We start from the raw sequence: 23,646 nt of genomic DNA on the forward strand, positions 1-23,646 counted from the left end.
TTTTCTTTCAGTAATCCCCCATACTGGCTACTAAACCAGTTGTATGAAGACTTGGCTAATTCATCAATATAAATTCATTTTTGACGGAAAAAGTGTATATATGTCGTTTTTTATTTTAAAACCGCTGCGTTTTGATTAAGTGTAACCATCCATTTTTAATGATACTGTACACGAAGGGGATTTTTTCATTAACAAAGTTTAAGTTGAGGGGTTTCTTCACTAAATATCTAATTGAGGGGTTTATTACGATCTATCTTTAGTTGAGGGATCTTATTACTAAAAACTCTAGATTTAATTACAGAACTTCAAGAATATTACCTTAACAATATTAATTATTGTTATCTTCCACATAAGTTTATGTTTTTATAGAATAGATAATATTTAATCGATTTCTTTATTTTAAATTTTCGACTCAAATATAATTTTTTGTTCTTTGGTTGTTTCTGAGTTTGCAACTACAATTAGTTCACCTTGTGAATAACAACCAAGGTGAAGCCAATTGCCCGTTTCTTTTTTTGTTCTATCCATCCAAATCTGTTACTCCTCTGTTTTGGAGGTGCTCTAATTTTACTGATTGTTTTAAGCTTCACTCTATACTTTGTATAACCATATTTTACACGGATGAGATCCGCGCATTGTGCGGGGTTGTATTCTATTATTTTCAATTTACTATGTTAATTTATGTATCTATCTAAGTGATTGAATTAATTGTTCTTGGGTTACAAATTCTTAAATTCTAAGGATTGGAACACAAAATTGTAAAACACAAAAGAAATTATGTTTGATCATTTACATAATGTTTGGAGAAAATCAAAGCATATGACTTCACCTCAATGGATCAATGTGCGTGTTGTTACTTTCTTATTCTTAACGTTTTTGTACGAATTGTATCTCCTTTGTGCATAAATTTTGTATTGTATCTCTTGGCTACGTACTTTTTGCGTTTAGATGTATTTTACGACAAAACATCAGCGTTTCATCACAGTTCTTGCATGTTTTGAGTAATATAGTAATTTATTTTATTGTTGTAATAAAAGTCTTTATATTAAAATGCATAAAAGTAATACATATATCTGATTTCAAGATAATGTAGGTCTTGAAAGTAAACTATTGGGAGATCATACAATGAAACATATTTTTTGGGTGGTTTTAAGATTTAAAAGAAGTATGCGTTGCATTTTTGGGGTGATACATCAGCTTCAACACTTTGAAGCTGGTGTTGACACATCAATTAAATTCTCTAGCTAACCAACCAGATTATAACCTTAATACATTTCAGCTATTTTTACTATTCCATGGAAAAAGTAATAACCAATCAGATTATACATTAATACATGTCAGCTGTTTTTACTCATATTGTTAATCATAAATCATTTTAAATTTGTGTAAATTATACTTTTATATTAAATAAAATATATTCAAAAATTTAATTTATGAAATCTAAAACTCAACTATCATATGATGATGCAAATAATAATAAATTTTTTTATCAAAAATTAATTATAATATTAATTTATGAAATATATACATATATAATATAAAAAAGAATAATATAAACTGAGACAAATCCACCAGGAATAAAACTGAGAATAATAAAAAGAATGATAAAAACCTATAATCTTTAAAGTCTTATGCACCACCAGGAATTTTGTAAACTGAGACATCAACACAATTACAAATTAGATAATATAATAAGAAAAATGAAACTTAAGAACGCAAATTTAATGATACTTACTTCCACAATAAGATCCAGGAGCCAAGAGGCACATGCTTGAGAGAGTTTAGGAAGCTTATTTACATCATAATATTGCATGAACACTTTTGTAACACCTTTGCAAAGGCAATACATTTTATCAATCTTTAAATCGTTGCAGCATCGTTGTGATGGAGCCGCCCAGGGAGTATTGAGAAAAAGAGATTGGCTACAAAAGAACAAATCATCAGGACCTTTTGTCTGGCTACATGTAGGATTAGGTTGGGAACTTGGGATGATATTGATTTGTTCTTTTGTAGCCAATAACGTAAACATTAGCATATACAAGATATAAGTCCTAACCATTGTCTCCCTCTCTCTTTTTTGTTTCTCTTTCTTATATGCTTTGCTTTGGTTCTTCAAAATATACATACTTTGGGTTTACAAAAGAGTGGTTAGGGTTTACATTTTTAAAATTCACCGAAATTATATGTCGGTTTGGGTTTACAAAAGAGTGGTTAGGGTTTAGATTTTACAATCAAACAAAATTATATGTAGGTTTGAGTTTATAAAAAAGTGGTTACGGTTTAGATTTTATAATTAAACAAAATTATACGTCAGTTTGGGTTTATAAAAAATGGTTAGGGTTTAGGTGTGATAATTAAAAATGGTAATATAATATTAGAACTAAAGAAATTAAAATTGATTGATTTACATAATTTTTTTCCTTAATTAAGATTTGTTTCCTTCAAATTAAAGGGGTGAATAAGAGCTAAAATATTAGGTGTGATTTACACACCCCCTGGTGTCGAGCGACGCCCATCCCCAAATCTCACTATTTGGTTCTCGGATGTTACAATTCTCTCCCACCAACAAGGGTTTGTCCTCGAATCCCGCAGCACTGTCCATCCACCAAGGACCTTCGTGCCACCATCAACACGGCCCGCACGTCCTCCAACCGGACTGAACACTGTCAGCCAAGGTTTTCCCGTGCAACTTTCGCAACAGCCCGCACACCACCGAATGAACCCCGAGATTTCCCTCTAGCCAATATACTCACATCCTAGACGTTATTTGATCACAACTCAGTGCTTCCTACGTCCGCAGTCGCAACCGACGAATCATGCCGGCTTGCTACCAGGCCAACCGCCTTAAGCTACGGCATCCACGAAGTCACTCACACCCACTCCCCCGCTCTCGGGTCGCAACCATCGAGACATACCGGCTCACTACCGAGCCGCGGCCCACAGCTATTGTACACAGGGAATCTTTAAAATCCCGCTCTTAGGTCGTCTCCCTAAAGCGAGCTCTCAGATAGTCATCCGAAACAACATACCACTCCCTCTCTCTGGCCACAAAGTCCATCGAGCTTTCGGTATCACATGATTTGGGCCCACACGGCCTTGAGCAAACAATTTTGATGTCATCGATTATCTCCCGACTAGATCTACCTCCAAACTTTCAATTTCTGGAAACTTCCATTTTTAGCCGGAAACTCATATTCCGAACACCACCTCATCTTGGTAATTATTCGCACAACCAACCACCCCTGAGCGACCAAGTATCAAGAGAGATGGGCTGGAATATTCCATTCCCGCTCCAGCCATGGACTACAACTGGGACCTGGCTAGACAAGCTCAAGTCGCGGCCTCCTTCTCAAACCACTTATTAAACCTTGCCTTCATCCTTGCCTCCGGCTCCCAAGTCTGCTCCTCTACACCATCACAGTCCCATATGACTTTCATCAAAGGAATCATTTTCTTTCGAAGTTCCTTCACTCTCCTCTCGAGCACCCTCAACGATCTCGCCTCCAAAGTCATGATTGGCTGAAGATTCTCAGGAATCTTAGCCAACAATTGATCATCCTCGTGAAGACACTTCCTCAGCATAAACACATGAAAAACCTTGTGGAACGCACGCATAACCTCAGGCAACTCAAGCATGTATGCCACTGGTCCCACTCGTTCAACTACTCTGAACGGACCCATGTACCTTGGACTCAGCTTAGTCTCTGTCAATGACATGTGCTGACCCCGCAACATGGCCATCTTGAGGTACACTCTGTCACCCACCTGAAACTCAAGATCCTTCCTCCTCTTATCAGCATAACTCCTCTGTCGATCCTGAACCTCAGTCAAGTTCAACTTCAGAACCCGGATCTTCTCCGAGGTCTCCTGAACAAAGTCCGCACCAAATATGCTCCTCTCTCCCACCTGAGCCCAGCATAACGGTGTACGACATGGCCTCTCGTACAACGCCTCATAAGGAGCCATCTTAATACTAGCCTGGTAACTGTTGTTGTAAGCAAACTCAACCAAGCTCAAATGATCTACCCACTGACCACCCCAATCTAGCACACACTTCCTCAGCAGATCATCCAAATTCTGGATCGTCCTCCCCGACTGACCGTCAGTCTGACGATGATAGGCTGTACTGTTATCCACCTTCGTGCCCATCTCTGCCTGAAACGCCCTCCTGAACATCGAAGTGAACTAGGAATCTTTATCAGACACAATACTAGTAAGTACACCATGCAATTTGACTATCTTCCTCACATACTTCCTAGCAAAAACCACTACTCCATCAGTTTTTTTGATGGCCAAAAAGTGTGCAGACTTAGTCAAACGGTGCACAATGACCCAAATCGCATCAAACGTCCGCGACACTAGCAATCCTACCACGAAATCCATCATGATCATATTCCCACTTCCACTCTGGAATGGGTAAACTCTGCAATAAACTACCAGGAACCTGATGCTCACACTTTGCAACCCAATCAGCTACGTCCTTATTCATCTCGACCTAGTGATAATACCGCTTGAGGTCATGGTACATCTTCGTCGCTCCTGGATGAATAGAGAACTTTCTTGAATGAGCCTCTCTCAGTACCTCCTGCCTAAGACCCTCACCCTTAGGTACAAAGACCCGACCATGCACAAGGATAATTTCATTAGCAGAGATCTGATACTCAGAACCCGGAGCCTTAGAGGCATTTATCAGCCCCTCATCACTCTCCTGAGCTAACCGCACTCTGCTCAACAGATCTGCTCGATAAGCTGCCTCAATGCACTAATCTCACCCACTAAAGCCTCCCTATCATGCTCCTGAGCCGAAGCTGCCCGCTTCTGACTCAAATCATTTGCAACCAGGTTAGCTTTATCAGGATGGTAAGCTATGTTCTGATCATAATCCGCTACCAACTTCATCCAAAGCCTTTGCCTTAAATTCAGCTCAGGCTGAGTGAAGATGTACTTCAAATTCTTATGGTCTGTAAATAACGGAACCTTCCCGCCATACAGATAAGACCTCCAAATCTTCAAGGCAAAAACCATTGCTGCCATCTCCAAATCATGGGTAGGGTAATTGGCCTCGTGCTTCCGCAACTGCCGCAAAGCATAGGCTATAACCTTCCCCTGCTACATCAGCACACAACCCAATCCAACCCCAGAAGCATCTCTATACACAACATAAGGCTCGTTTTGCTTTGGCAGTGCTAACACTGGCGTGGTATTCAACACCTGCTTGAGGCTTGCAAAACTCGCCTCACACTCCGGTGACCACACAAATGGGACCTCTTTTCCTGTAAGCTTAGTCATCGGCTGCGCCATACTCGCAAAACCCGGAACAAATCTCAAGTAGTAACCCATCAACCCCAAGAAACTCTTGATCTTAGTGGCACTATGCGGCCTCGACCACTCCCTAATGGAATGAATCTTCTCTGGATCCACTGAAACTCCATCTGCGGAAACAATGTGACCCAAGAACCCCATCTCACGCTGCCAGAAACTGCACTTATTCAGCTTAGAAAACAACTTCTGTTCCCGCATCATCTCCGGAACTGCTCTAAAATGTATTGCATGCTCCTTAAGAATCTTGGAATATACCAGGATATCGTCGATGAAAATGATGACAGACACGTCCAAAAACTCCTGAAACACGTTGTTCATCAATCTCATAAACACAGCTGGCGCGTTTGTCAACCCGAACGGCATCACCACGAACTCATAATGCCCATATCTCGTCCTGAACAACACTGCCTTCGTAGACGTGATCTGCACGAAGACGAAATTCAAACTTCCATTCCAAATCGTCTCCAATCCGTCCCAAACTCTTCCAAACGCTTCAGGAACCTATGGAAACATGAAACCAACCAATCCAAGCAAGCATAACACCACAAACAACAAAGAACAACCAAAACAAAAGAGATATCAGGCTTAGATCAGTCATGGTCAAGTACTCACCTCTTTTGTAGGAAGATTTGGCTCAAAAACGATGGAATCAACACCTTAAGAAGCCTCTCCTTCGTTCCCAACAACAACACTCTCTTCCACAACAACAGATCTCACCAAAAACCAACAAGAACAAGCCAAAAATCTCTCACCTCACAAACTCTCTCTTTTCTTCTGCAAACAGAGACAAAACATATAAAACCTTCGACTTGGGTCGTTCCTCCGCTTATATACGTGGTTTGGACAACCCAATAAATTCAAACCAGCCCGAAATTGCAAATTAAAACAATCTGGTCGAACCAGAAATTGTTGATGTCGATCGACACCCATCCCCAAATCTCACTATTTGGTTGGCGGATGTTACAAATCTATCACTACTATTTTTTTTTAATTACAAATGGCATTCTCAATTTTTTTTTCTTAGTATTTTTCACTATTTGTTTTGGTGTGTGTGATGTTTAGAATAAATTTGGTTTAATATGTATTATTTCAAGTAATCTTATACATTTCCCTTAAATATATATATTCTATTAATTTTTGAGCACTTGTTTAATATTTACTCATTTTCTGGATTTACCTTCTTTAACAAATTTCATCATTTTCAGTTTCGAAAACGATAAATAACATAGATCACTCAAACTATTTTAATTATTTATACTATTTCGAAAACTTCTTGATTTGAAAAACCTTTAAATTTTTGTGTTGAAAAACCTTTAAACCTCAAACTGGGCCTCATGTTTACTTCCAGTCCATGGGCCCACCTTCCTTGTTGGGTCTTACGTCCGTCCACTCACTAGGCCAGTGAGCCCATCCATGTCTGACGAGCGGTTTGCTACGTGATGGAGGTTTTAAAGACTTGTTACTGTCCCTACAAATCACAACATGATCTTTCCTTGTGTTTTGTCCTCACTCGCACAACTCCAAAAGGTCACCCATCTTCAAACTACTCCAGCATAAGCACGCTTACATGTGGAATTCTCTCAGGACCCTTGACCGAAAAGATAAGTGCACTTTGGTGACATATGTGGCTAAATCAATTCTTTTAAACCTCTCTGCATGTCCGTGAAAACTGAGTGTCACAATTCACCCCCATTAACAGATCACTACGTCCTCGTTGCACACCAAGACCGTCACCCCCAACGGTGTGAGCCCACTCGACTCCACACTCGTCTAGGTTCGGCCCTGGTACCACTTGTCATGCCTTGACTGCCACCTCTAAGTGGGCCCCATGTCCACTCACAGTCCATGGGCCCACCTTCCTTAATGGGCCTCATGTCCTCTCACTAGGCCCGTGAGCCTATCTATTTCTGACAGCTGGTTTGCTATGTTTGGGAGGTTTTATAGACTTGTTACCGTCTCTACAAATCACCACATGATCTTTCCTTGTGTTTTGTCCTCACTCGCACAGTTCCGACAGTCACTTCCCGCAAGGTCACCCATCCTGAGTCTACTCCAACATATGCACGCTTAATTGTGGAGTTCTCTCAGGACCCTTGACCGAAAAGATAAGTGAACTTTGTTGACATGGGTGGTCAAATCAATTCTTTTAAACCTCTTTTCATGTCGCTGAAACTAGGGATCGTCTGATTAGAGGATTTTCACCCATGGTATCAATTCCGTATGCAGTTGTAGTACATAGGGTTATCAATCCAAATGGTTATTATGCTAGCAGATAATATATGATCATAAACAAGCAAGTCAAGCCAAGCAATAATTGGGTTTTATCTAACAATCCTAAAATAAGCAAGAACCACACGACCTAAGCACTCCATGCAAGCATTCGAGTACATGATCGGGTGGAGAGATCGGATAAAGAAGAAGAGTATAAACAGCTCGAAGGTATACACGAAGCTGGTGATCGAGTACCAGTTTGGGTAAGGGGTCGAGTGATGAATGAAAAGGTAAACAATAAAGATTCGAAAGCTCCTTAGGATGGGGTAATCGACTCCTAAGTGTTCCTGAACAACATGGGATATCCTACATGCCTCAAGCAAATATTTCCTAGACAATGAATCTCTTAAATCTTGCTAAAACACTCTCGTGATAGAAACAATCAAACTTGGTCACTCCCCTACCCAACTCTTGTTGGAGAAACATGACCAATCAGGCATTACAAACCGATTCATTATTGTCAATAAACTCCTTACACATCTAATCTCTTAGGCTAAGTGAGTAAATCTCTAGCATTGATTGATTCAAACATTTCAACAACATCTCTCGATGCCAAAACACCCTAGATCTAGTCTCAACCTCTCGGTCTGAAAATAGCATTAAGAACATCAATTTAGAAGGAAATTTATGTAAAATAAACATTCAAGCTAAGACATCCTAACCGATCAAGAACACTTATTTGTCTATCCCATCCCTAGTAACTTTATTTCACTACTCAGATATCATGGTAGAAAGCATGAAAAAACAAATAAACGAGAATTGCATCGTATTGAAAATAGAGTAAAAGTAGAAGAGTACAGAATCGAAATCTAGAAAAAGATGCAAAAGAAAATAAAAATGAATCCTAACAAAGTGGAAAAAGTGTTTGAGTCGCTCAAGATCTTTCTCAGAAGCTCTCACTCTTTGGTTTGAGTGTCTGCGGCGTGCTAGGGCGAGAGGAAGAAGAGGGGGGTTTATATATGGAAACCCTTTTAACCTAGCTGCTCATCCTGCCCGAGGGTCTGCTCGAGGGGGTGCACAAGGTTCGAGTCGGGTAACTCCTCGGGTAGGTCTTCGGGTTGTTCTTCCTGCTCTTAGATCCTCTTTGATCGGGTTGAGGGTCAGACTGTTCTTCTTGCACAATTGCTCCTTCGGGTATATGATCGGGTTTGACCTTGTTTTCCCCCATTTTAGGCTCTAAAGCACATTTTTCATCCAAAATGCACAAATGCAACAATGCAGCACCCTAAATGGCCTAAATGCAAATTCCTACAGTAAAGGATCTAAAAATGCTAAGGTTAGGGTATATATAATGCAAAATATGGACAAATATGGGTGTCTAAAACATATAAATTAGAGAGTTATCAGTGTCACAATCCTAATAACTGTGAAAGTAATCACTGTTTCATTAAATATATAATAGATTTATTCTTCTACTATTTCTAGTCTGTTACAAATATTTACACAATTATAATATGTTTTTTTTTGTCAACTAATGGGCCACAACTGGCCGGCCCATTAGCCAAATTCCTACATTCATAAGAAGCGGGACTCGATCCCTGGTGTGATGGTGCCTTCTACAGATGGAATTACCTTATGCCACTACACTAAGGCCACTTCACTAATTCTAATATGTTATGATAGAAATATCTAATTTTATATTTATGTAATCTCTATTTATTTTTTACTTTGATATTTTTTTGGTTATATTTTTTCATTTAGTTTTTCGTTTATTTTTTAGTTTGAATTATTTTAAATTACTAGTTTTAATAATAATAATAATAATATTACAAAAATGAGTGAATTAACTAATGCATTAACTTTAGATTTTATGTTCTTTTGATGATGTGGATTAATTTGTTAAAGTTGAAAATAAGAAGTGATGAGGTGGAGGAAGGAGAAGAGAGAAAAACCAATTTTATATATTTAGATGATTTTTGGTTAAAATGTGAAAGTTATTGATTAATTAAAAAAATTATCTTGCAAAAAATAAAGAGGAATGTGCTTAAACCCTTTGTGTACTTATCTTCCGATTGTTCAATGCTCTGTTATGCAAATATGTGTTTTGTTGCAGAGTATATCCGCTGGAACAGTCATCTTAGTCGTTCTTAAAGCTGAAAACAGGAAAGAGATGTAGCAAGATTTGAGGTCTTGCACTTATCGATTCCGGAAGAGCTTGTGGCTGCCCTTTAAAAGTGGCAGAGCAGTTCTGAGCAGCACCAAGCTTGTTCCTTTCAAACTCTTGCAAGGTCCAATCAGCAAATTCTGTAATGATTCAAGAGATAAATATAAATAAATTAGATAGATCTTTTTTTTACCCTCAAACACAATCAGAAAATCTTGTGCTAAATATTAAGGAAACAGAACAATAACTATGATGATAAATATTTTTTTTCAAAAATAAGAATCCCAATAATAGCTTCACCATTGGAGGAGCAAAATTTTTGTTAGTCTTTCACAAGTTCTTATTTTTTAAAAGTACGTAATATAATTTTAAAATTTTTAAAAACCTCAAAATAGTATTCTCCCAATGGTGATGCTCTAACCACTCTAACCATAAAAAAAACTTATATTGTGTGTATTTTATATAATAATTACATAACTAACCCTCTATAACCACCACATCACCATACCTATCTTCCTACCACCATTACCTCGGGCCATCTCCGGCGGCCTGCACCTCTGGCCACCACCCCCTCCGGTCGTCGCCCTACGACCACCTCCTTCTTCGGTCGCCGACCTCCGACCACCATTGTGACACCCCGGTTTCAGAGGCTTGCAGAGAGATTTAAAAGAATTGATTTGGCCACCTATGTCACCAAAGTGCAATTATCTTTTTGGTCAATGGTTTTGAGAGAACTTCACAGTTAAGCGTGCTTGAGCTGGAGTAGTCTCATGATGGGTGACCTTCTCGGAAGTGATTGACGAAACTGTGCGAGTGCGGACAAAACACATGGAAAGATCATGTGGTGATTTGTAGGGACGGTAACAAGTCTTTAAAGCCTCTTGAACGTAGCAAACCGACCGTCGGATATGGATGGGCTCTGGGGCCTAGTGAGAAGACGCGAGGCCCATTAAGAAAAGTGGACTCATGTATTGGGATTGGACATAGGGGTCCACTGAGAGGTGGCGGTCCAGATGTTATAACCATCCCCTCTAATCGTTGGCCGCCGGCTATCACCACTAGCAACCACCACACCATCAGACACTAAAATGGTAATTCTCTTTACCCCTAATTCTATTTTTCTAATTTTTTTCAAATAATATGCTATATTCTTAATTCAATCATTGAATTTTGTTATTGGGTAAATTGAACCAAAAATAAAATGAAACAGAAAATAATTTCTAAATATAAGATACTAGGTAATGAGTTGAGGCGCCCTTTCCCCTAACCATTAGCGGAGGAGCTCTCAATACTTGATTGATTATTGGACCGGAGCAATGATATCCATTTGTTGTGGTCAATGATGTGAAAGAGATGATTAGGAAGATGAGTAACTTGATGATGATGCCTTTCATTATTCTCCTGTCAAATGTAGTATGTCGATGTTTGAAATGTCAAGAGAACTAGTATAGATAGAGTCAAAACCGTGGAATAAATGGAATGCAGTTTCCTAATAGTGTATGACTGAGGAGCCTTTGAGATTGTCAGAAGCATAACTAGGCTGGGTGTTTGGGTTCGGTTCGATTTATGGATTTTTGGGATTAGACTCACAACCTTTGTTTCAATATTTATAATCTTCGGGTTGGGTTCGGGTCCATTTTCTTCTAGATTCGGTTTGGATTTTTCGGGCTTAGGCTCACAAACATCTTAATTTTCCCTTTAAAAATGCATCTAAGATTTCATTAAGAATGAAAAAAATCATTAAGTAGATTATGAGATGATGTTAGCAATGACATAACATTCACAATGATGTTAGCAATGACATCACACAAAAATAAAATAAAAAATTCTACACGATCAGTATAGAAGGTAAAACAAAAGTAATGTTGTTGTTTCTTTTACTGTCATAATGTTGGGGCTAATTAATAAGAGTGTCTTTAATTTTAAGTTACGTTATTAAACTTTTAATTACTGGAGAGTTACAATTTTCGCCTAATATTTTATTTTAGACATTTTTTTAACCAAATAGTTAATTAAGTTTACATACTTTTATCTTGTAAATTATTCCAAATTATGTGAGAAATTAAGAGTATATTATACTCTTGTGTTTGGCTCTAATGCTACTTCTTAATGTCCATAGTAGGTTATGTACTCGTAGTCCAGAATTGTGATAGTATGAGAATTCCCTCTTATAAAAAGAAAATTAATAAGAAAGCACTCGTAATCCGTCTCCAACTGGTCTTTATTTGCATTTAATAATGATATAAAACCATGATATGTTGGAACAAATATAATACAAAATTTAATAAAATCTTGATTGAATATAAACAAATTCTACGTAACATGTAAAGTCGTTAAAACACTCTTTAATTATGTCGCATTCAAAAGTTCAAAACCATGATATATTGGAAACTCTATTACTTAATTACCTTTACCAAGAAAAGTAATAAACCAATATATGAACTTAATCACCAACAGTCACTAGTAATAATCGTATTAAACCCATTTCACCAATGATATTGTTTATCATGATCGCACTTTTGGGTGGCTATGTAGATCCATCCGATTATATTTCCACTCTGAAGAAGTATAGTGTCCAACGTTACCGTCTCCACCACTACCACCACTCTATCTTTTTCTCTTATATATATTATTAGGTAACACAACTATTAATAAACAACGCTATTTACTCTATTTTTCTATATAAGGCGTGAGTTCTCCACAAGCCTTCTCATCAATCAAAATCAAGTAAATCACTACTCAGTAGTCAGTACAAATTCCAAACCATGGCTTCCAACGTTCAGCTTTCAGAAACAAGCAGCCCAAGGAATCAGAAAAGTCGTCCGAGAGAAGAGAAGGAGGAAGTGGACTACATGCAGAGGGCTCAGTGGCTAAGAGCTGCGTTGCTTGGAGCCAACGATGGTCTGGTCACAGTGGCGTCCCTCATGATGGGTGTTGGTTCTATCAAAGAAGACGTCAAAGCAATGCTGCTCGTTGGTTTTGCCGGCCTTGTTGCGGGTGCTTGCAGTATGGCTATTGGTGAGTTTGTGTCTGTGTGTACCCAAAGAGATATTGAAACTGCGCAGATGAAGAGAGCTATTGAGAATATGACATCATTATCCGCAATCGACGAACAAGAGGAGGTAATGTATATAATACGCACCATTCTGTGTGTAAACGTATTTTCCGATAGATATTTGTTACACGAGTCTGTCACTATTTTTTTTTAAGTATAGTAACAATTTTTATTAAATGGAAGATGTATAAATTGTGGTACCCGAAGCCTAGAACACACCGTGAAGCTCTTCCACCAATCATAGTAGCATGTAGGCGTTTGGATATTCAGTTCTTTTATATCTATATATAAAAAAATATAAAATATACATATATATATTCTATGTTTTATGATAAAGTAAAAAAAATTCGTAAAACAATGTGACTTGTTTTTGGTGACATGTGAACATTAGCTATGTAAAAATTGGTGTTTGAAAAAACAGATATAACATATTTATTGCGAATTTATAATAGAAATTTTGACACTATTCATATTTTTTTATTTTGTTTCCTTTTAGACTTTTTGGTGACATAACATTTTCTATATGATGTAGTATATAGTAAAAAGTGCAAGTTTAATGGCAGGAAGAGAAGAAAGAACGGTTGCCGAATCCAGGACAAGCAGCAATTGCATCAGCGTTGGCATTTTCAGTGGGGGCAGCAATGCCGCTTCTGGCTGCTGTATTCATAGAGAATCATAAGGTAAGAATGGCGGTGGTAGCGGTTGTGGCCACCATAGCATTGGTTGTGTTTGGAGTGACCGGTGCGGTCCTGGGAAAGACAAGTGTGGTTAAGTCAAGTGTTAGGGTGGTTATTGGTGGTTGGATGGCTATGGCTCTTACCTTTGGTCTCACCAAGTTCATTGGCTCCGCAGCCATGCAAATCTAGAGGCTCTTCTTCAGTGGTCCTATGCATCACAATTCACAAGTAGTGTTGCATTATGTTTGTATTTGAATCATCACACTATCTCCTTGAAACTATACATGTGATGTAGACTATCTAATGCACAACACCAAGAAAAAGTTAATAAAATGGTTTGTTTAATCTATCTTCATTTCCCAAAAACGTGACTAAGAATGATTTACGCTTCGAGAATATTAATTAGTTATTACAAACATTGGCACTAACCTAGTACAAACATTGGCACTAACCTAAAAAAGTTAGAAGAAAAACAACAGAAATAATGCAAATGAAATTACTGAATTGTATCTTAAGATAAGCTGTGCATACATAAACCGGTAAATTTGACCAATCTTCCGAAAAAACAAACTACAAAGCTAACATATGAAACGATATGAAAGAAAACAAGAAAATAAAAAAACTTGGAATAGATTGGCGTAAAACTTACATGTCACGTAACCCTTGTTGTATTTCAGCTAAAGGTAATTTGCATGTAACATTTCCACCATCGGGAGATACGTATATGTAATTATTGCAACAAAACATAAGTTTGTTCTGCTCGTTGGTCAACAAACTCACCCCATTGGAAAACTCATAATGTAAACTGGCGTTCACTTTAAAGAGCCTTCTCCAAATTACCATGACTGATTCGGTACTAATTGCTGTCACCCAGACATGTAACTCTGTTGAAATAGTAACACAGAGACAAAGTTGGTTTTCTCTAACCACTGATAAAACCTTAATAGCAGAACCAAATTGATGAGGAAGAGGCAGCTTTCGGAACCCTTCTGTTGAATAATCAAAATTTAGTAAGAATTCATGATATGGCCTCCCACTGTAACAAGCAACCCAATAAGTATTTCCTTTCACCGACACGCCACGATGACTTTGGGGTAACAACCAATTAGTAGTGGGACCAAGAAACCTCCAAGAATCAGTGGTGAAATCATAGATTTCGTACTCATTGTTGACACCCCGAACATGTCGGCGATCAACCCTCAAGACTTTAAATTTCTTGCAGGAGGATTTGTTGTTGTCGTAACCAAGAGCATAGAAGTCGGTGTTCTTGTAGTGGTTTCTAGGTTCAATCCACTTGGTTTCCCCTGAACATGGATTAAATACCACGAGTTTATCATCTTCGGTGCTGCATAACAATAAGCCGTCACAGTGAAAGACATTACATATATCGACTTGTGATGATTTGAACTGCGGATGTTCAAGGTAGAATTGAGATGTTACGTTAACCGATGGAGCAATGTTGATGTCAAGTTCATGGAGATAATTGGCCCTTACTAAGAAAACCCTAAAATTCTCTAACATAACAATAAGAGATTCCTTTTGTGCATTAGTAGAATGTACATTAGCTAATTTCGATAGAGTATTCCATTGCTTTGATGTTGAACGCAATCGTGTCAGAGATTTAGCAGGAACCCTAGAGAGTACTTCTTCTTGCAAATCCGTCGGAAGGCTGCTCCAATCCATAGCGAGTGTGATTAAAGAACTTTGGCAATCAAAAACCAAAATCTATGATATTGATAAATAATCAGAATATGAGGGGATAAGTTGGAGAGCGATGGAGAGAGAGATAGAAAGAAAAATAAAAAAGCAAAGTCAGCCCCAGCTATAAGCGGGAAAGACCTAATCCTTCAATATTCAATATATATAAGTCGTTATTTTCATACTCGGATTTGCGTTGTAACTCAAAACATTGACCCTTTGGGAGAAGGAAAAGATTAATTAAAGTATCATTCAGGAAAAAAAAAAAAGGTAATACCATGAAGGACAACTTGATAATTTAGCATTATTCAAGTAGTATACTACATATAATTCTTATAATCAAAACAAAATAAAAAATTTTAGGACTTGTATAAGGAAAACTTTCTTCTCAACTAAACATCAAACATCTCGTGTTTCTTTCTAAACCTCTTGCTAAAAGTTTCTTCTTATCCTTATCAGTGACATGTTGGGCATATATATGGATCTTCACCTGATATATATATCATGTGATAAAGTAAAAACCCTTTTGTTGTAACAATGTGAATTTTTTGGTGACATAAATTGACAGTTGAATCTATCGTCCGTGTAAGAGGTATGATCCTATGGATTTGACTATTATGGATTTGACTATTATAGAACTTTGGCAATCAAAATCAAAATCTATGATATTGATAGGGGTTTTACCGTTGGGTACTTGTCAGACGGAAGATTCTCTAGGTTGGCATTTTACAAAATTCGGAAAGTATACAGTCAAAACAGGTATGATACGGAACGTGCAGAAAAGCCGAGGACTTCACAGGATTCTCGGTATGGGCCGGATATTACTCCTCCACTCGCGGGGGTCTGGAGAGTGTCTTGTCCACCGAAGATAATGCATTTTATGTGGCAAGTTTTGTCTGGGCCCAGTAAAAATAAGATCTTATTTTTATTGGGTGTATCTAGGTCTCGGCAACCCTGAGGCGTCGGGGTATTGCTTGTGACCCAGATTGTGCAAGATGTGGAGCTGAAGAGGAAACAATAAATCATGCGATTTTTTGGTGTCCCCTAGCTCGCCAGGTTTGGGCCTTAGCTTACGTGCAAGTTGGACCAAATTCCTTTCCCACGGAATCTTTGTATGCCAATGTAGATCACTTCCTAGGTTCATCAAATCCGGGTTCGCATGTACAGGCTTTCCCCTGGCTCATGTAGTATATATGGAAAGCGAGAAATGCTTGCGTTTTTTAAAATTTGATGGAAAAACCAGAGGATGTAGTGAGGTTAGCGGTTGGGGAAGCGTCTTCCTGGTTACAGGCTCAGGTAGAGGAGGTAGAGGAGGATCCATTACCAGTTCCCAACCCCTCTTGTGTTTGGGGATTGGGGCGACTAGGTCACCTCCCTACTAGTTACTCCGGTTATCGATGTTTTGTAGATGGCTCGTGGAAAGAAGGCGATGCTTTTGCGGGTGAAGGATGGGTGTGTTCATCCTTTTAGGACGATTTGACGACGAGGGGTGCTGCCAATTTTTGGTGTAGTCTTTCCCATTGCATGCTGAAGTAGAAGCCTTTGTATGGGCTCTGTGGTGTATGATTGGACACGACTATCGGGAAGTAGCTTTTTATACAGATTGCTCAGACTTAGTGAAGATGGTGTTTTCGCCTCAGGACTGGCCGGCCTTCAAGACATACCTCAACGATTTCAAGATGGACATGGAGGAGTTTTCCTGTTTCTCTTTGTGTCTAATTCCAAGAAGTGCAAATGTAAGTGCGGATTCTTTGGCACGCCAAGAACGTTCATCTCCGCAGCATGTGTTGTTTGTAAACGATTTTCTCTCCAATTGGCTCATATGAGCTGATTTTATTGTTGTAAAAAAAAATAATAATAATAATAATCTACTGCACAAAAAAATACACAAAAAATGTTCTTAAATGTTTTGTTAATCGATCTTTATTTCACACAAACGTTACTGTAACAGTTTTGATTTGGTTTTATATCTAAATTCGAGTAATACTACTCAAAACTTGTCGCTAACCTTTTTTGTGTTCATTAATTAGTCAATAACCTAATAAAACTACAGAACATTTTTTTTTTCTATTTTTTGTTCTGGTTATAGAATTGAAATATTGAATTAAGAAAAATAAAAGAACTACAGAACATCAACTCACAAATATTTATATTTTTCTTATTAATTCTCGAATATTGTTGACATTTAATATATAGGTTTACAAGAAATTTAGTTATTCTAGTAACTTTCGATAGACATAATATAAAGCTCCCTTGTAGTTATTCCACAAACCACTAACCACGGTCGATAACATGTCGATAAATCCTTCAAAAACTTTCGGCCATTCCTTAAGAAATTGGTCAAACCATGGCATTCCTTTCTCCCTCATATCACAAATCGTCAATAAGATCGAATCTGATATTATTATGACTCGTTCTTTGGCCAAATCAAACAAGATCGTAAATACTTCATTGATAACATCAACAACTACTTTACACAATTTCGGAATACAAGAATTGAATGTATCTCTTACCAGTTTGATCAATGCATCAATGGCTTCTCCCGGAATCTTGAAGGTTTGAACAAATATAACAAAAGACCAAGCTGCGACATGGAAGATCACATAAGAAATTGAATTAGACAACAAACTTATAGTCCAGAAGATCAAATTTACCAAAGCAGCTATCATCTTCTTTGGATCTTTTTTTTTTTTTTTTAGGACTTTGAAGGAAGAAAAGTTGGAAAAAAATGAAATAATTAAACCAACGTGCTATGCTTTATGACTTTGTCTATATCTATCCTTGAATAATCATGAATGTTTCAGAGGTGCTTTGGTGATGTATTATATATTAAACTAAAAATTTAAAATAAAAATGAGTTGAGTGGTACATTTGAGAGTTATCACAAAAATTGTTTCTGAATGTTATGTTATTTTAAAGTTTGTATATAAGGTCTCATTGTTTTTATTTGGCCACTTAAATTCACCTTAGCATTGTTTCTGTTCGGCTTAGCTTTACCTTGGAGCCTTGGAGGCTTTGATAAAGATGGGATTGATTTTGGTGCAAATAGCGAAAAAGCTTATGTGGTCAGCCACTACTACAGTTATCTAAGCGTTGTTGCCTTCGCATGTGTCACCAGAATTTTCATCTTAAACACTTCCGGTAACCTCATGGAGCTCCACCAGCTATTAGGAGTCATGTGTGCTACTTACTGATGGTGGGGTGTGCACAGCTGGTATAGAAGGACTGGTTGCTCGGTTGTGGTTACTCTTGGCTCTATAAACTCATATATTCCTTTGTGCTTAAGATTTCTTCAGTTTATATGTTATTTGAGAGCCACATAGCATGGATGGATCACATCCTATTCACATCTACGGAAGTCTCTTCATTGTTAATTATCCTCTTTCTCTGTTCCCAAATACCGAAGTCCGATCCTCACCAAGTCAGAAGTGTTTCTCCTACTAACCAAACCAAACCAGGATGCATGCCAACAAAACTTGATTCAAGTGTTTGTTTACTCCGAAGGCCGATTCAATCAATCAGGTCAGTGATATTTCCAATAACAAATAAACGGGTAGTCAAAAAGACAAAAACCAGTGCAAGAGGACAAGACTCGTGATGCAGCCAATGCGTCCTGGATACGTCCCTCTCTCCCGCGGGACTCTAAGACGGCACATAAGGTGATTCAACCAGCTTCTTCTCAATCATCTAGGATTCCTCCTAGGGATGAGAGAAAGAAAAACACTCGTAAATAAAATTAAATGTCCATGTTCTTTTGGAATGTGCGCGGTCTAAATAATTCTACAAAGCATTCCGTAATAAAGAAGTGGGTGGATGATGGTAAGTTTCAATTTGGAGGTTTGTTAAAGACTCGAGTAACAGAAGGAAAAGCTTTGCGACTGGGGAATAAGGTGTTCAAGGACTGGTCTTTATTGACTAATTATGAGCATCATCCTCTGGGGCGTATTTGGGTTGTTTGGAGGGGTAATGTGAGAGTTACTCCGTTCTATAAAACTAGTCAACTTATAACGTGTTCCGTAAAACTAGAAGAGCAGGAGGAGGAGTTTTTTTTGCTCTTTTGTTTATGTGGCAAACAGTGTTGAAGGTAGGAAGGAGTTGTGGACAGATTTGAGAGCACATCGTGCTTTGGAGAAGGCCTTGGTTGGTTCTGGGAGATTTTAATGTGACTTTGGAGCTAGATGAGCACTCGGGGGTTGACACTCGTCCAACTCTCTTCTCGGGGATGCATGATTTTCGTTCACTGGTAAATGATTGTCAGTTCAAGGATCTGGCTTATCATGGCCCGTTATTTACATGGAACAATAAACAGGATGGTAACTTGATTTCGAAAAAATTGGATAGAGTTTTGGTCAATGACAACTGGTCTTCCTCTTTTCTTCAATCATACAGTGTGTTCGAAGCTGGAGGAATATCTGATCATTTACGTTGTAGAGTTCATTTAAGTGGGGTTGCTGGTACTAGTATCTCCCGAAGACCTTTCAAGTTTGTAAATGGAATTTCTGAAATGGAGGAGTTTAAGCCTCTTGTCAAAGAGTTCTGGGAGGACACGGAAGGGATCTATTTGTCAACTTCATCGCTTTACCGGTTTTCAAAGAAACTCAAGCTTTTAAGACCGTGTATCCGATGTTTGGCAAGGAAGAAGCTGAGCAACTTGTCAAAACAGACTAAAGATGCGTTGGAGGAGTTGTGTCGGAAGCAGGAGACCAACCTAGCTTCCCCTTCTGTCTCTGCTATGGAAGAGGAGAAAGAGGCTTATGCACGATGGGACCATGTCTCTGTTCTTGAGGAGAAGTTTTTGAAACAGCGGTCAAAATTGCACTGGCTCCAAGTGGGAGATCGAAACAATAAGGCTTTCCATCGTGCCGTGACTACTTGAGAGGCTGTGAATACGATGAGGGAAATTGTAACTCAGGATGGACGACTGTTAAAGACCACAGAGGATATCAAACCGGAGGCTGTGTCTTTCTTTCAATCCTTTCTCCAAACTATACATGTTGACTATGAGGGGATGTCAATGGATTGTCTTGCTGATTTGTTGTCATTCCGTTGCTCAGATGAAGATTGTCGTTGGCCCACTAGGATTGTCACGGGGGAGGAGATAAAAAAGATATTGTTTGCTATGCCAAGTGATAAGTCACCGGGTCCGGATGGCTATACAATTGAATTTTATAAAGTTGCTTGGGACATTATTGGTTCTGAGTTTGTTGTCGCGGTCCAGTCTTTTTTTGCCAAAGGTTTCCTACCAAAGGGACTCAATGCCACGATACTAGCCCTAATACCGAAGAAGAAGGATGCCAAAGAGATGCGAGATTATCGGCCAATTTCCTGTTGTAATGTTCTTTACAAGGTTATCTCGAAGGTTATAGCTAACAGACTTAAGCGTAACTTGCCTAAGTTCATTGTCGGGAACCAATCAGCGTTTGTGGCTGATCGGTTACTTATTGAATACGTACTCCTTGCAACAGAGCTGGTGAAGGATTATCATAAAGATAATATCTCAACAAGGTGTGCGGTGAAAGTGGATATTTCGAAGGCTTTTGATTTAGTTCAGTGGTCTTTTCTGTTCAATGTTTTAACTGCTTTACAATTTCCACCTACATTTATCCATTGGATCTCTCTCTGTGTCACTATGGCTTCATTCTCGGTTTAGGTAAATGGATTGCGGGCTATTTTCGCAGTGCTAGGGGCCTGCGTCAAGCTGCTCACTCTCGCCCTACCTGTTTGTCATCTGTATGGATGTTCTATCATAGATGTTGGATAAAGCTACTGGTTCGCAGGACATTGGATATCACCCGCGGTGCAAAAATCTATGATTAACGCATCTCTGTTTTGCGGATGACCTCATGATATTATCGGATGGTAAGGTCCGATCTGTTGATGGTATTGTCCAGGTTTTGAATCATTTTGCCAAGCGTTCAGGCCTAACCATTAGTATGGAGAAAACAACTTTGTATCTTGGAGGAGTCTCCCCGGATAATACTGAACTTTTGGGCAATTGGTATGGTTTCGGTTTGGGACAATTTCCTGTTCGATATCTTGGACTCCCTTTAGTACCTCGAAGAATCACTACAACGGACCTCTCCCCTTTGTTTGATCAAATTAATAACAGGGTAAAAACGTGGACGGCACGCAATCTCTCCTTTGCAGGTCGTCTCGACCTCATACGCTCGGTGTTGTGGTGTACATCAAGTTTCTGGATGAATGCTTTTAGGCTTCAGCGGGAAAGCATTCGAGAATTAGATAGTATATGCTCTGCTTTCTTATGGTCTGGCCCGGCTCTGAATGTTAAGAAGGCAAAGTTGTCATGGACTGATGTATGTAAACCTAAGTGTGAGGGTGGACTAGGATTGAGATCACTGAAGGAGACAAATGATGTAAGTTGCTTAAAGTTAATATGGCGGTTGGTCTATGGTGGGGATTCATTATGGGTTAAATGGTCTCGCATGAATTTATTTAAGGATGGCTGTTTCTGGTCTATTAAACCTGCATCTCTCTCGGGCTCCTGGATGTGGAAACGTTTGCTAAAATATCGAGACTTGGCTAAAACTTTTGCAAAAGTGGAGGTCAACAATGGAACTCTCGCATCGTTCTGGTATGACAACTTGTCGGCTCATGGTTATCTGTTGGATAAAGTTGGTTCACGAGGCATGATTGACTTGAGGATAAGAGAACATATGTCTCTCCATGAGGCTTGGTATGGTCGGCGACGACGGGCTCACCGAGTGGCGTTGTTTAATGAAATTGAAGATGCTCTACACCAAGCGTTTCAGACTCGAAATACCTCTCGGGCAGATCGGGTCTTATGGCGAGGAAAAGGGGATGTTTATAAGGACACATTTTCGACTAGGGATACCTGGAACCATATTAGAACAACCTCCAACCCGGTTGCTTGGCATAAGGGTGTTTGGTTTGCTCATGAAACGCCTAAATATTCTTTTTGTACTTGGCTTGCAGTACACAACCGACTATCCACAAGTGATCGAATGGTTTATTGGCGTAATGGCAGTAATGTGAGTTGTGTTTTTTGTTCTGCTCAGGTGGAGACGAGAGAACACTTGTTCTTCTCATGTCCGTATACAGCTGCAGTGTGGTCTGGTATAGCGCAAACACTATAGAGCACCCGCTTCAATACTTCTTGGATCTCGCTTATTGATTTCATCTCTACCACTCCAGCTGAAAGGGTGTATGATTTCTTGATTCATTACACTTTTCAACTCACCGTTTACTCTGTCTGGCGGAAACGTAATGCTAGGCGGCATGGGGAGGTTCCTACTCCTAAGCTAACTCTTATTGGCTGGCTTGACAAGCAAATTAGAGCTCAACTTCTCGCTATTGAATGAATGGGGGATCGACGCTATGCTCTGGGTATGCAGACATGGCTCGCCACATGCTACTAAGGAGAAAGACTACACTATGCTAGCACTTGTTTAAATTTTGGCACACAAAAAAATTTTCTACCCAACCGCTGATGTAAAACGCTATTTTTTATTTGAATATAATTTAACANAAAAAAAAAAAAAAAAAAAAAAAAAAAAAAAAAAAAAAAAAAAAAGACAAAAACCAAGAAACTGAAGCAAAATCAAACTAAACCAAAAATATTATGATTCCGAACAAACTGATACAATTTAACCCTAATCCAAATAGACTACCGATACAAACTGATTGATTATATATTTTTTTCATGTTGGAATGATTCCGAACTTGACAAAACGGCCTACATATATGGAATAAAAATCTTAAATACAGAAGCAAAAGATAACCATAAACTAAGAAAAACAAAAAGAAAGAAACAAGTGCATAACAATAAAAACAAATAAGACTGCAGAGGGAGATTGATGCAGCGAGTCCTCGTGCCTATATCGTCTGGACCGTCATCATAACGACAACGCTTAATGGCAAACACCACAAGAGAAATAAGACAAGATATGCCCAATAATGCTAATGGAATGAAAACTTCGTTGATGAAGAATGTATCCATCGTTTTTTTTTTTGTTTTTTTTTTTTCTTTCTGCTTATGTATGTTTGTTTCTTTTTTATATGCTCTATAACCCAATCCTATTCCAACTCTGACTAACGTCCTAGATAAATCATTGATGATTGCTGTAAGATTCAACCCTATTCCAACTCTCAGTAACATAGTAATTGTATTTTATTTTATTGTACTTCTAACATTTTAGAATTTAGCCAGATAATTGATGATTATTGGAAGATAAGATTAAGAGGGGGTTATTGGTTCTATGATTTTAATGGATTTAGAAATCTAAACAAAAATCATGTGTTGTTCAATCATTGATTTTAAAATACTTATCAAAATTATGTGTTATTGGTTCTATGATTTACAAATACTTATTAAATTCCAATGCTATTCATTTAATGATTTGTTCTTGGATTTCAAAATCTACATTATGTTTTAAATGTATTTGAGTGGATTTGATAGTGTAAAATGGAATGATTCAAATCCAAGGATAAAACATGTTATTTCAAAATCCATGTGTTTTGATTTCTAGAATTTACAATTC

The 23,646-nt window shown here is 38.3% G+C and overlaps 3 protein-coding genes across 3 annotated transcripts; 2 read left to right on the top strand and 1 right to left on the bottom strand.

The window, feature by feature from the left end:
• On the top strand, positions 12,376 to 13,776 carry LOC104790035 (vacuolar iron transporter homolog 2.1). Its single transcript, XM_010515728.1, has 2 exons — positions 12,376 to 12,819; positions 13,316 to 13,776. The coding sequence occupies exons 1-2, from the start codon at positions 12,463 to 12,465 to the stop codon at positions 13,616 to 13,618; spliced, it is 660 nt and encodes a 219-aa protein (XP_010514030.1). The 5' UTR covers positions 12,376 to 12,462; the 3' UTR covers positions 13,619 to 13,776.
• Positions 14,075 to 15,112, bottom strand: LOC104707820 (putative F-box protein At3g23260). The gene has a single exon (XM_010424255.1). The coding sequence runs from the start codon at positions 15,110 to 15,112 to the stop codon at positions 14,075 to 14,077; it is 1,038 nt and encodes a 345-aa protein (XP_010422557.1).
• Positions 19,350 to 20,003, top strand: LOC104707830. Its single transcript, XM_010424266.1, has one exon. It carries the CDS (start codon positions 19,350 to 19,352, stop codon positions 20,001 to 20,003), a length of 654 nt encoding a protein of 217 aa, XP_010422568.1.

Source organism: Camelina sativa, chromosome 1 (assembly GCF_000633955.1).
Source record: "Camelina sativa cultivar DH55 chromosome 1, Cs, whole genome shotgun sequence".
Taxonomy (NCBI): domain Eukaryota; kingdom Viridiplantae; phylum Streptophyta; class Magnoliopsida; order Brassicales; family Brassicaceae; genus Camelina; species Camelina sativa.